This window comes from Paroedura picta, chromosome 8 (genome assembly GCF_049243985.1).
Source record: "Paroedura picta isolate Pp20150507F chromosome 8, Ppicta_v3.0, whole genome shotgun sequence".
In the NCBI taxonomy this organism is placed as follows: Eukaryota; Metazoa; Chordata; class Lepidosauria; order Squamata; family Gekkonidae; genus Paroedura; species Paroedura picta.
Window position 1 is genome coordinate 100,392,296 of NC_135376.1, and position 13,330 is coordinate 100,405,625.

General features: G+C 49.6%; 1 protein-coding gene across 16 annotated transcripts in view; it reads left to right on the forward strand.

The window, feature by feature from the left end:
- MAPK8 (mitogen-activated protein kinase 8) overlaps positions 1 to 7,382 on the forward strand; it is an 85,372-nt gene extending 77,990 nt beyond the window's left edge. For all 16 annotated transcript variants that reach the window (XM_077350970.1, XM_077350980.1, XM_077350979.1 and 13 more), the window contains 3 exons: positions 1,305 to 1,368; positions 2,438 to 2,515; positions 6,021 to 7,382. In XM_077350970.1, the coding sequence (XP_077207085.1) occupies positions 1,305 to 1,368; positions 2,438 to 2,515; positions 6,021 to 6,166 (288 nt within the window). In that variant the 3' untranslated portion in view covers positions 6,167 to 7,382. The remainder of the gene's footprint in view (positions 1 to 1,304; positions 1,369 to 2,437; positions 2,516 to 6,020) is intronic.
- The last annotated feature ends 5,948 nt before the right edge of the window (positions 7,383 to 13,330 follow it).

A 13,330-nucleotide genomic window follows, 5' to 3' on the forward strand; every position in this document is an offset into this window, starting at 1 on the left:
GGTGCTTTAATAATTAAAGTGTCTATCTTGGAATGAAGCAAATCTAGTTTATTATATAAAAGCTCCACAGTTTTTGCAATAAGATGTAAAATATTAGCCATTGTCTCCAGCTCCTCAGCAGAATTAAAGTTGGAAACTGAGTTTTCAACTGGAAGCTGCGTAGAATTCAAATTATTATTGTCATTACGACATTCCTGGGATCCTGTGGAAATAATTCTTGAGTCATTAATATCAGGCAGATCAGATAGAGTGGAATATCTGTTAGAGGTAGGAACTTGAACAGGAAAAAAGTTTCCAATTTTCAGCTGTTTAGAAGCCGGGGGAGAATGTCCCTCTGCCTCCCTTCTGCATTTAGTAGATCCCATATCAGAAGAGATAACTGACAAGTTAAATCAACAAAGAAGGTCTTAATTAAACTTATCTTTACTGAAACTTGGAACCCTTGCAGCCTGCAGCCTTCAGCTATTCAGTTATTCAAAGTCAAAATAAGCTTCATACGGAGCAAAACGCCAGCTCGTAACTCCTTCGCTGCTCCTTGCTCCAGCTAGTAAGTAAATAAAATAAGGACTCTCAGCCTCTCCCACCCAGCAGAGTTCCCCATCCCTGGAGGAGGAAACCCCTTGGTGAGGGTTCCCCATCCGTGGTGAGGAAACCCCTCACTAGCAGTCTTCAAGCAAAGGTTGGATACACACTTTTCTTGGATGCTTTAGGATGCTTTGGGCTGATCCTGCGTTGAGCAGGGGGTTGGACTAGATGGCCTGTATGGCCCCTTCCAACTCTATGATTCTACGACCCCTGGCCAGTTCAGTTACAGCTGTGCTTCTAAACTGTGCAAGCCTCCCTTGAGGGTACCTGTTTTGCAGGAAGACATGGTTAGCACACTCCTGTGACAGTTCTTGGGTTCTAACTTCACTGGCTCGGAACCACACTAAGTGTGATGCAGCAACTCATCTCTCCACAAACCAGGCACAGAAGAAGAGCCCTGTTGGATTGTATTTGTGGTCCGTCTAGTCCAACATCCTGTCTCACACCGAGGCCTATCAGTTCCTCTGGAGGGTCAACCACAGGGCACAAAGGCCAAGGTCCTGATCTTGCCTCCTGGTTATGGGATTCAGAGGTTCTAAGTATACAATGCTTAGCCCCACACAGTGGACACAGCTTCATTCTGAACCAGCTGTAGCTTGTTTTCAAGGGCAGTCCCAGGTTCCTGGTTATTTTGAAATCAAGCAAGAGCTAGCTTTTATTTAAAGTGACATGTACTACCTGTATTCAGTCTGAACGGTTCTGTTCTGTCCTGTTCCCAGCCTCCTCCAAAGATACCTGACAAGCAGTTAGATGAACGAGAGCACACAATAGAAGAATGGAAAGGTGAGAGTAATATTTCCTCTTCCAGAGGAGAGGCTAGGCAGTGCAATTGCTAAAGCCTTTGCTATGTTGAACATGTTATTTTAAGATGCCAAAGCGAACTTCAGTCATCTTTATTAGCCATGTTAGAAATTGAGCTAATAGCCGAAGTGGACAAGTTGCTAGGGTCAGTGAGGGCGACCACCTGCCCCATGGATCCCTGTCTATCATGGTTGATCAAAACAGATCAGTGGATAGGATGAGGTTGAGATCATCACCCTCTCCCTATCCCAGGGGTGCTGAAGGAGGATCACCTTTTCAGTAGAGGCTTGCCATTGCTGGACCTGTGGGACCCCGCCAGCTACCGCCCAGTTTCTCATGTTGTGTTCCTGGGTAAGGTAGTTGAAAGGGCCACAGCGGACCAACTCCTGGCATACTTGGAGGAAGCTTTGGTTCTCAACCCATGCCAGCCGGGCTTCCATCCTGGCCATGGAGTGGAGATGGTGTTGTTTTTTAGTATTATTATTAGATTTATTTCCCACCACTCCCTTGCGGCTCGTGGCGGGTAACAGCGTCCCAGAATCCCCATTAAAACCCCATTAAAGCAATAATAACGTTACCAATATTACCGGCATGGCAAAGGACGGCAACTCAACTTCCCCCCCTCCCACTACTGGCGGGTGGAGAGGAGGTCCTGATGATGTCGAGGCCAGGTGAACCTCACATAAGCCAGGAATCACCAACCTGTTGGTTTTAGCAGAGCGAAGCGCCTTGCAAGGGGCATAGGGAGTAAGACCATCCCCCAAGTATGCTGGGCCCAGATCGCAGATGACCTTAAGGCTCAAAGCCAGAATATTGTAATTGATCCAGAATTCAACTGGCAACCAATGCAGCTGCCTCAGCACAGGCTGGATATGGGTTTAGTAGTGTGAAAGAGGTGCCTTACTTAACGCAAGGAATGCACTTAATTCTTTCAACTTGCTTGATCCCCAGAGTTGCATGTCTTCAAAACTGTTAACTTAGTGCTCATTCAAGAGTGTTTTTCTGGCTTGTTTGAAATGTGCAAGTAATGACACATCTAATACATTTTCAGAATTGATTTACAAGGAAGTCATGGAGTTGGAAGAGAGAACCAAGAATGGGGTCATACGTGGACAGCCACCTCCTTTAGGTTGGTTACAATAACAGCCCTGTTGCTCTGGTTGACACTAACAAAAGCAATGAAGGGAAGACTTGCTCCAGTCCGTTTGTTGTGCGTCTCTGATTCCTCTTGAGTTCCTGATTGCACCTTTTGTATGGAAGCAGCAGGTGGATTTAGAAGTACGAACAGATCCAGGCGGCACGTCTCCTTGTGGCAACAGGCAGGTCAAGTTTTTAGGGTAGCTTTGGGAAGGAGCGGTCTAACTTCCCAGACCAAGTTATTTGGCTAGTCCATACCTGCATTTTGTTGGGAGGCAGCCAAACCATCCCAGCAAACATTTTTATTCTTTGGAGGAAGTAGAATTCATTGCAGGAAAGAGACCCAGCGAGCCTGCACAGCACGTCTGCTCTATTTTCATGCCCAGCAGCTGGGGGAAAATGCGTTCTGAGGCTCAGGCTGCCACCCTCTCCCTGGAAGCCTCACGGGGAAGCAAGCAAAATGCCACAAGTGCCATGGTGCATGTGGGCGCCATATCGGAGAGCCACCAACAATCAGAGTAGGCAAAGTGACCTGGACGGACCAAGGCTCAGAAGTAGCTCTAGGTCTGTATAATAGAGACCAAATTGGGTGGCTGGAGGTTTTACTACATTATTAAGTACTAGGGACCAAGCCCGTTATACTTGTAAATACAACAGGCACTAGGTATGCTTTTGGGGTTGGGGGGAAGGCCTCCCCCGGGCCCAGAAGCGCACCCACGGCCTCCTCGAAGACTGGACTCTGAGGCATTGTACGATTTTGAAATCCCACCTCCAAACCTCCAGGAATATTTCCAACCCAGGGGTAGCCAGCCTCCAGGTGGGGCCTGGAGAGCTCCTGGAATTACAGCTCACCTGCAGAGTATAAAGATCAGCCCCCCAGGCAGAAAGGTCTACTTTGGACAGGGTTGAGGTAGAGAAGAAACATTTAAGGCCTCCCACACAGGTTGTTGTTGAATTGAAAGACTTGAGGCCTACTGCACAGGGTTGTTGTGCAGATGAAACAGGAGACAAAAGAAACTCGACAAAATCTCCAGTTTTGTCTGCAGAACAACGCTGTGCAGTGGCCTCAAATCTGCAGAGAGTTGCAAAGAAGAAATACACATGGCTTGGCTGTGTCTAACCCCCGGCCAGAGAAGTATTTTAAGTGAGAAGGGGCTTTTCTGTGGCCTCCCTGTCAGCCATTTGGCAGAAGGAGAAATTCCCCCCCCAAAAAAGGAATGCCCACCCCCATGCCCTGAGGCTCCTCTGCGTTCCTCTCGGAAACGCCTCCCTCCCCTCAGTCAGGGGCTGTTAAAGGCTCCTTCGCAGCAGACCTGAAGTGAGGGGGGAGGGAGAGCACTCTCCAGCCAGCTCTGTCAGGGTTCTGAGGCAGTTTGCAGTTGGACATGACAGTTAGGACAGCCTTGGGGTGAAAAGGGATTGGTGCAGCCTGTCCAAGCCTCTGTTCTCATCCCCCTTGGCAGCCCTACTGACCTCCTTCCCCTGTGGTGGTCAGGAGCAGACTGGCAGTGATGTATTCAGATTGCCCCTGGCTGGGTTGGGTGGGCGGGTCGGGAGGTGCTTTGAAGCTTCCGACTGGATGGAACTCTGGTCTGTCCTGGTAAAGGCCCTATCAGAAGGCACTTCACGCCTTCCGATTGGCCCTCCGCTTGTCAGTCTTGAGCCAAGGGGCCAATTGTTGGCCCCTGTTTCTATCCTGGACTCAGCCCACCCCCCTTAGCCTTACTGTTTTATTTATACTGCTCCCTGAGCGGTTTACAGAAGTGCCCCCCACTCCCATATTCTAAACTAGCGGTCCCCAACCTTTTTCCGGTTGAGGACTGCCTCCGGGGTTGAGGGAAAGCTGCCGGGACGGCCACGCGCATACACGTTTTTGCCAGCAGGTGGTGCTAACGCGCACGCAAAGAATAGCCATGCATGCGGCAGCTCTGAGCGTGCATTTTTCGCCAGCAGTGGGCGCTAACGCGCATGCGCAGCAGCTCCGCGCATGCGTGTTAGCGTCCGCTGGCAAGCCGGAGGCCACGCCTGCCTCTTCTGCCCACTCTCACAGCAAGAAGCTAGCCGGGCCGCAAGTGAAGCGGCTGCTTCACTCTGGGCCTGGCGAGATTCTTGCAGCGGGGGGCGGGGGGGGGAAGAGGCAGGTACGGTTGCTGCCAGCCCGGCACCGAAGCCTTCGTGGCCCAGTACCGGTCCGCTGACCGGGGATTGGCGACCCCTGTTCTAAACGATTGCCCACAGTTTGAAATGGCCATAACTTGCCCTGTGGCTCTCATCCTCCCCAGCCTTGAGCTGTAGCTGCCACAACTGTGGTTTTCAGGCCTGGTGAGAAGGTGCAAATTGTGTCCTGATGCTGAGTTGTTGGAGGTCCTCATCCTGGCTCTGGGAGAGAGTTGAGGGGAGATTTGGGCTGGGATCATGTGCCCATGTGGACTGTGTCTTTATTTTCCATTTTGCTGCTCAAAGGGCCATCGGGGAATAGGCACATCTGGGGGCCTTTCGGACCTTTGCTCCAGTGTTGCACAAGAAGACAGTGGTGAGGGCACAGGAAAGTCTTAGTGATTGGGGACATGGGGCCCGATTCCCTTGGCCTCAGCCTCCCCCAGTGTTACGGCATTGTTAAGGGCGCCAGAAGGCCAGTACTCCTCATCGACTGCCTCCTTCTGGCTCCTGGGGGGCAGTGAGCATGTTCAGTGAATACCTGGTCTTTGGAGAAGTTTCCCCCCCTAATATTTGTGAGATGTTTGTAGAAAGCTGTGGCTCATGGGAGGCTGGGCTTCCTGGTTGGTAGTTCCAAACACAGGCCAGAGATGGCTGCTTGGGTGATCACCTCGCGGTAGCATGTGGAGAGATCTGCAGCAGGTCCACAGCATCCGGAAATAGTAAACTAGGAGGGATGGGAAATGTCATCCAGTCTCAGACAAATTATGGCAACACCATGGAGCTTCCAAGGCAAAGACCAGCCTCTGTGTAGCAACCCAGGATCTCCATGGGGGTCTCCCATCCAAGGACTAACCGGGGCCTATTCTGCACACAACAGATAATGCACTTCTGATGCACTTTAGAAGTAGATCTTCCTGATCTGCACAGGAAAATCCAGCTGCCAAAGCACATTGAAAGTGCATTATCCTATGTGTGCGGAATGGGCCCAGGGCTGACCCTGCTTAGCTTCTGAGGTTGGACCAGCCTCGGCCTGTCTTGCATGGTTAATTAGGAAGCATTTGGCAGGAATTCAGCACCATTACAATGTGTTAAGAAGCATTCCACTGATTATTCCAGAGGATAAAATATTCCATGCAAATGGTTTCTTTTTGGTTTTTTAGAGTCGGGGCGAGGGGTCCTGTCTAGTTCTCTATATCTAATGGGATGCGGTAAACAGGATTAAGTTTAAGCAGGCGTTGGAGCCTTGAGTGGCCAGTACAAAATGCCTGCCAAGTGTAAGCCTTGAAGGAAGCCAGGCTCTCTGTTGCTGACTTGCTCCTTTGTTCCTCATAGCACAGGTGCAGCAGTGATCAGCAGCTCTCGGCACCCGTCTTCCTCATCCTCTGGCAATGACGTGTCTTCGATGTCTACTGACCCAGCATTGGATTCCGATACAGACAGCAGTCTAGAAATATCCACAGGTCCTCTGGGGTGCTGTAGATGACTACTAGAGAAATTGGGGGGAGGACAGAGGATGGGGACAGGGTGGTCTTAGTCAACTAAAGCATTGGGGGGAGTTCAGAAGTAATTGTGGGATTCCTTTCAGAGAGCTACTTTTAAGCTGTCAGTTGTGCTTTCCTGTAATTAAGAGTACAGTATTAATTTTATGGGTTTTTAAATCCACATATGCTTTACAACTGTTCAGGCTGACCTTATTTCTTACATTGCCTTTGTAAGACTTTATTCAGTGTAATGTTCAGACTGTCACATGACATTTTATTTATGTTTTTCTAGTTTTTCTCAGAACTGTTCTTTGTTCGGGTATCTGTCAATGTTTACAGGCCCTTTTTGCAGCCCATAAGCTTAATTCTTCCTTTCCAGCCAGGTGGCTAATTATAACTCCAGGGACTACAGCTCTGAATACAGAGGATTTCTGTGGCATAATGGGAGCATTATGAAAGCCCTGACAATGTTGCATCAGGAAGCAAGCATCTCTCATGCCCCAAGGAGAGGCTCGTCCTGTCTGATGCTGTTTCTTATCACCTAAAGCAAGAAAGGTTCCGCCAAAGGACATAAGCTGTTTTCTGTGAGTTGTTGTTAGCCTGCCGCTTCCGTTTCTCTCCCAGTTAGCCAGTTAAACCAGTCCGTCATGCAAATTTACCTTTCTCACATTTTACACAGATCTCAGAGTTCTCCTCCCTCTGCTAATTCTTGCATATGTGGCCCAGTACATTTCTCCTTAAGCACTTTTTCCACCCACTGTTCCTGCATCTTCAGTTCTTCCTGCCACACTGGTCTTTTCCACTCCACCTTGTTAAGCCAGAATTCCAAAGCTGAAGCCTTGAGAGTGGAACCATTTTCAGCACTGATATCCCCATTTCCTATCAGCTCCCTTTAAAAAAAACAAATGAAAAGAGAGTAATAATCAACTATGTAGAAATGCTAAATAGTAATATAAAATGGTGCTGCTCCTCACCGAAAATACGTTAACTGTTTACAAATGTATTTTATTGAATGATTTATTTTGTGCAGCTGACCAGCGTATAAGTCAAGCAATCATTGAGAATTTATGTCCTTGAAAAATAGTGTTTTTGTGTTTTTAAAATTTAGGCCATACTTACTGCCTTGTGTAGATTAAAAGTATTTTGTGTCTCAATGTAAACAAAACTGTATTTCAGAGCCACCTACAGAAATGAACATTAAACAAAATAGCACACACATTTGGTTGCCTACAACCCTGAAGACTGCAAGAAATTTAAGCCCTCCCCCTTTCAAAAAGGATTAGGAGATCGTTAGAAGAAGAAGAAGAAGAGTTGGTTCTTATATGCCGCTTTTCCCTACCCGAAGGAGGCTCAAAGCGGCTTACAGTCGCCTTCCCATTCCTCTGCCACTTCTTGGGAGGGGCAGCCTGTAAATGAAATAATGATAATTCCCGGAGATTTGGGGACAGGTCCTGGGGATGGTAGGTATGAAGGAAGGGAAAGACTAAAGCAGGGATGAATTCCACAGAGTCCACACATGCACAAACAAGCATTTCAACTAAGGGAACTAATCCCTTTTATTCATTCATTCATTCATTCATTCATTCATTCATTCATTCATTCATTCGTTCCATTTATTTGTTTGTTTATTGTTTATTGGCTGTCACTCTCGGAATAGCTGGCTCATGGCAGCTTACCATAAAAATGGTAAAACAGCAACAACAATTTTCATGGCAGACAAAACTCATCTGTTTCCTCACCGCCATCCACAGCCAATGACACCAGGCCACACTAGTCTCCAGTGGTCCACCATTGACAGGTAGGGCGCTAGTAGCCTAACTAGGTGCAGATGGGAAAACGCCATTTGGGCTACCTTTGTGATCTGAGCCTCTATAGACAGGGAGGCATCAAAAATCACACCCAGATTCCTGGCCACAGGCACAGCCATAAGCTGCACCCCATCTGGGCAGGGGAGACAGGCTTCCTGATCCTGACCCCTTCTGCTCAGACCTTCATCTTGGAGGGGTTGAATTTCAGAAAAAACTGCCTGGGCCAACTAGCCACTGATTCCAAACAAGTGGCAAATGTTTCGGAGTGGGGGTGGGGAGTCTGGATGGCCATCCATTAGGAGATCAAGTTGGGTATCATCAGCATACTGTTGACAGCCCAGCCCAATGCCTTGGACCAGTGCATGTAGATATTGAAAAGTGTGGGGGAGTGTATTGTCCCCTGCAGCACTCCACAAGGGAGTATGTGTTTGAGAGTATCTAAGGAGGTGACCCTCTGGCTGGTTCTGGAGAAAGAAGATCAGCCACTGTACGGCTGTTTTCTTATAGTTTAGAGACAAGTTGTAATTCCAGGTGATTTCCAGGTCCTACAGCAAGCCAATGTGGGCCAGAAAATCCCAGAGCTGAAATCCCAACAATAACACAATCTCCAATGAGGTGTGGGTTGCAAAAACTCCTATTCACCTTATGCTTACACCGCACTTCTGAGGCAGGCTTGACAAACTTTGCCCCAGGCAGAAGTTCTGTGATTTAAAAACAGCTAACTGGCAGGCAGGAATTCAGCAGGTGTAGCTCTTCTAGCCATAAGACTGAAGTGACAGAAGATTTCTGCCCATCACAGAGGGCCCTGCAGTCCCAGAAGCAGCATACATGGCAGCCTGCCCCTTGAGACGCTAGCAGAGTCCTTGCCCAATGGTGGGTTCTGGACTGCTCTCCACAGAAATGAGGAAATCTTCCAGGAGCTGGTCAGCCTTTGGAGGAGTGGGGATCCCAAGAGACCCTGCTTGAGTGGAGAGCTGGCTGTGCGTCCTTCCAAGTATCGGGAAGGGCCTCAGAAGAGTCGGGGAGAAGTTGCCTGGGGGTCACGGCACAGCCCAGGCAAGGGATCCCTGCTCCTCCAAGCCACCAAATAGCCACCAAACGGATCACGGGAAAGAGCGGCATCCATGCCATGACCACATGGGGGACCTCTGCTTTCTACCTGGCAGGCGTGATATGCAGGTGGGCCTTGGGAGCATTCTCACTGTGTCAGCAACAGGGCCTGGTTTAGCCTTCTGTGGCAGGGCAGTTGCCAGGGGCCCCAGGTTACTGAGGGAGTGGGGGGGGGGTGGCTCACAACTCCAGGGTGGGAAACACCTGGGCATTGTGCTTGGAGTACAGAGACTCCAGTGGGGTCCAGTGCCATAGAGCTCCCCAGCAAAGCTGCTGTTTTCTGCAGGGGGAATAAGCTTTATTGTCTGGAGGGGGGGAGACAGGGGGGAGGGGGAGATAGTGGCAGGTCCTAGCCAGAGGCTGGCCCACCAGCATGGCAGTCATTTTGTGGCTGTGCCCACCAAGGTTGGGGATCCTTGATGGAAGCTGTTGGACTGTTGTCTCCAGCACCTGACACCTGTAGGCAGTGGGGATCCAGAGACCTTTGACATCTAACGAAAAAGCCAAAAATCCCCCCCCCCACCACCACTCCACAGCTTGCAGCTTTGGCCCAGAGCTCATTTCTTTTTTAAAAGGCAAGAGGGACAGGGTGGGCCTCTGAGAAGGGGTGCATATCGACTCCTTCAGTTGGGACTCACTGCAAGGAGTCTGGCTGTTGAAGCAGCCCCCCCCAGCCCCCGCAAGATGAAGGAAGCGGGCATGTGATGTGCCTCCAGGCAGCCTGTCTCTCTTACACTGGCTGCCTCGTGGCAGGGCTGGGCCGCCCCCTGAGTGGGACGCTGCTGCAGGCTTTCCTCGGAACTGTCGCCTAGTCCCTCTTAGCTCCCAGGCCACGGTGGGATGTCTGCTAGAGCGCTCACCTATAGAGGCACATAAGGCAGGCAGAGATGGATCAGGTCCACATATCCTCCATGCGGGCTTTTAACAGATGTGCTCTGGGGCTTCCCCATGCAGAGTGTCATTCCCAGGCCCATGGGAGCCCAGTTTGAACTGGGGAGGTCACAGGCTTCAGAGTGGGGCACTGGCAGCATTGGCAGGCCGGGTACGAGCCAAGACACTATCCAAAACAAGTGGCAGCAGGCATCCAGCCTTGCCTTTCATTCTCTGCCCCAGCTGCCACGCTGGCTCTGACCATCTCTTTGCCAGGCGTTTGCACCCTGTCCTCCAGTCCTGCTATTTCCATCCTTGCTCATCCTCCCTCTGCCTCAGACTTTGGCTGCCTCCAAACTCCTTGCCCCAATAATTGGCCCACCCCTCACAGCCCTCCCTGAGCCTGCACATCCAGTGGGATTCCTTCTCCCCATACAGCTGCAGTGTTGATTAGCCAGCTCTGCCGGAGTGTGGCTGTTCCTGGTCACACTCTCCCTATAGAACATGTTTGGCTCCATGCGCCCCCAGATGCACTCAGCGTGCACCCCACATCCCCCAATAAGCTGAGGGGGACAATCCAGTTGTCAAGTATATGCTCTGCCTACCAACTCAGACCCATCTTGAACACCTGACATCTCTAAAGGGAGAAAGGCTGGGAACATCCCTCCTTGTGTTGGCAGAGTCTAAATATGCAAAGTGGAGTTCAGCATTGTTGTTGTTGTTAGGTGTGAAGTCGTGTCCGACCCATTGCAACCCCATGGTCAATGATCCTCCAGGCCTTCCTGTCCTCTATCGTTCCCCGGAGTCCATTTAAGTTTGCACCTACTGCTTCAGTGACTCCATCCAGCCACCTCATTTTCTGTCGTCCCCTTCTTCTTTTGCCCTCGGTCGCTCCCAGCATTAGGCTCTTCTCCAGGGAGGCCTTCTCATGGGGTGGCCAAAGTATTTGAGTTTCATCTTCAGGAGGAGTTCAGCATTAGGATGCTTAAAATAATAAAATAGTCAAATTAAGCTTTGTCCAACAGGCCCTTCTCAACCAGGGTTTCAGGACAGCCCTGGAAGGGTTTCCCACATGGGTGGGAGTCAATTTATTTAAAATATATATATTTTAATTTGTTAAGCATCTATCAGGGGATATGAACATATGGTCATGTTGACCCACCTACTCCAAACTGGCCAATGATGGGCCTACACGGAGTCAGAAGGGGAGGAGCCCGAGGTAGGCGTGTCCACTACTCTGCTTCCTAACTATATTCAACATGATTATGCCACTTCTGGGGTTTCTCGAAGCCTGAAGAATGTTTCAGGGGTTTCTAAGTGTATAAAAAACCTGCGAAAATCAGTTAGTCATCCATTATTTGGAAATATACATTCCACATAATGGGTGTGGCAGCAAGTGGCCAGGGCCAGGGCTGAGGCCTGTTCACTCTGGCACGGCCACCCTGCTGCTGTCTCCATCTCTGCAGGGCCCTCCTCAGCCATGGCCGCAGGATGAATGGGTGTGGCGGCTGGCCAGGCACAGCACTGAAACCTGCGCTGCCCATCTTCTATGGAGGGCACCACAGTCAGGGCTCAGCACTGGGCCTGGCCAGGGACCAGCTCCAACGCCCAAGTTGCATGGCTGGCCCTGCTGTCTGTCACAGGGGGTGGTTCAGGATGTCTGTCCATCATGTCTGTATTCATTTCCCTCCCCCGAATGTGCAATGTGTTTTCACATCAAAGAGTTAAGGAAGGGTGGTCTAACTGTAGTTCATTATATTTGTTTTGGAAGCCAGCAGGGGGAGCCATATTGCAGATCATTTGAAAAATATCAGGAATTCCTATTCTAACTATCCTAAATACACATCTCCTCCGATGCCCCCTGTAGGATATTCTTCATATGCTTTTGAATCATGCATAATACAGATCTTGCATGGACTAGGAAGAGTGTTTCCACTGCAGCATATTGTGTATTAGTAACCACACACTCTTGCTCTGCGCCACACACACGAGCAGAATTCCACAGGTAAATGCAACAGAAGCAACAGAGAGCTGTTTGCATTTCAGCCAATGGTCTTGTGGGATTCCTTGCTCATGACTCCAGCTCATGGCTCAGATGAGCTGTGTTGCAAACAACCAGGAATGAGTCACATAAAAGGTTTCAGGTTCATTTTTATTTAACAGACTAGGGGCAAAGCCCATTGTATCCAGGAATACAACAGACTCTAGAGCTTGGTGGTGGGAAAAGGAAGGGGAGGAGTTGTCCAATGTGTGTGTTGTGTGGGAGGTTGTGGTGACATGGTGACAAATGAGGGCTTGGTTGTGGAGATATGGGTGTCAAGAACCTGTGGTGTGGAATGTTCATTGAGTGTGGGAGAGGACTGAACTTTGGGAATTGTGGCATAGTGGTTACAGATGAGCTTTCCAGAGCCATGTCCTCAGATATGTGAAGGGAAAATGAGACTAGAGACTCTTGTTAGGGGGAGATTACATGGCAACTAATTCCTCCCAGTTCTGCAGTCAACGTCATTTCCCTTCTTGTGTGAATTAGGCCACAGACACCGAAATGTCTCCCTGCCCTAATCCACATGGAGTTGTCACAGTACGCGGGTGTCCACCCTGCTCCTTTTTTACATAATGTGACCACATGCGTCTTTCATGATTGCTCCATAGAAGAAAAAGAGCTGGATTTCTCTACCCTGCTGTTTACTACCCAAAGGAGTCTCAAAGCAATTTACAAACACCTTTTCCCTTCGTCTCCCCACAATACACAACCTATGAGGGATCTGAGAGAACTGGGAATAGGCCGCAGCGACCCAGCAGGCCTCAGGTATCTCAAAGCAGTTTCCAATCGCCTTCCCTTCCTCTCCCCATAGCAGACTCCCCGTGAGGGAGATGGGGTAGAGAGCCTCACATGGAACCTGGCAACCGTCTCTCTGTGCACAGCAGTCTTGACCTTCATCAGGTTTATGCACACCTAAGTAGTGTAGAATTCCAGAAAATGAACCTATACCAATCTGGAAACCTAACCTCCTCTCTGCAATGTTTTCTTGACCTGAAATAGGTCAGGGGATGTTAGGTGGTTGCAGGGACATCACACACTTTGAGGCTCCACTTCCAGACATCAAGAAATATGTTCAGAACCAGGGACAGCCAACCTCCAGGCGGGGCCTGGAGATCTGTAATTGTTGCTCAGACTATAAAGATCTCCAGACTATAAAGATCAGCTTCCCAGGCAAAATGGCTGCTTTGGAGGGGTGACTGAGTAGCATTGTATCCCACTGAGGCTTAGGGATGCCAGCCTCCAGGTGGGGTCCGAGAATCCCCTGGAAGTACAGCTCATCTCCAGGAAGTTAGGCTGAATGGAAAGCTCTCTCACCTCACATAGAATCATAGAGT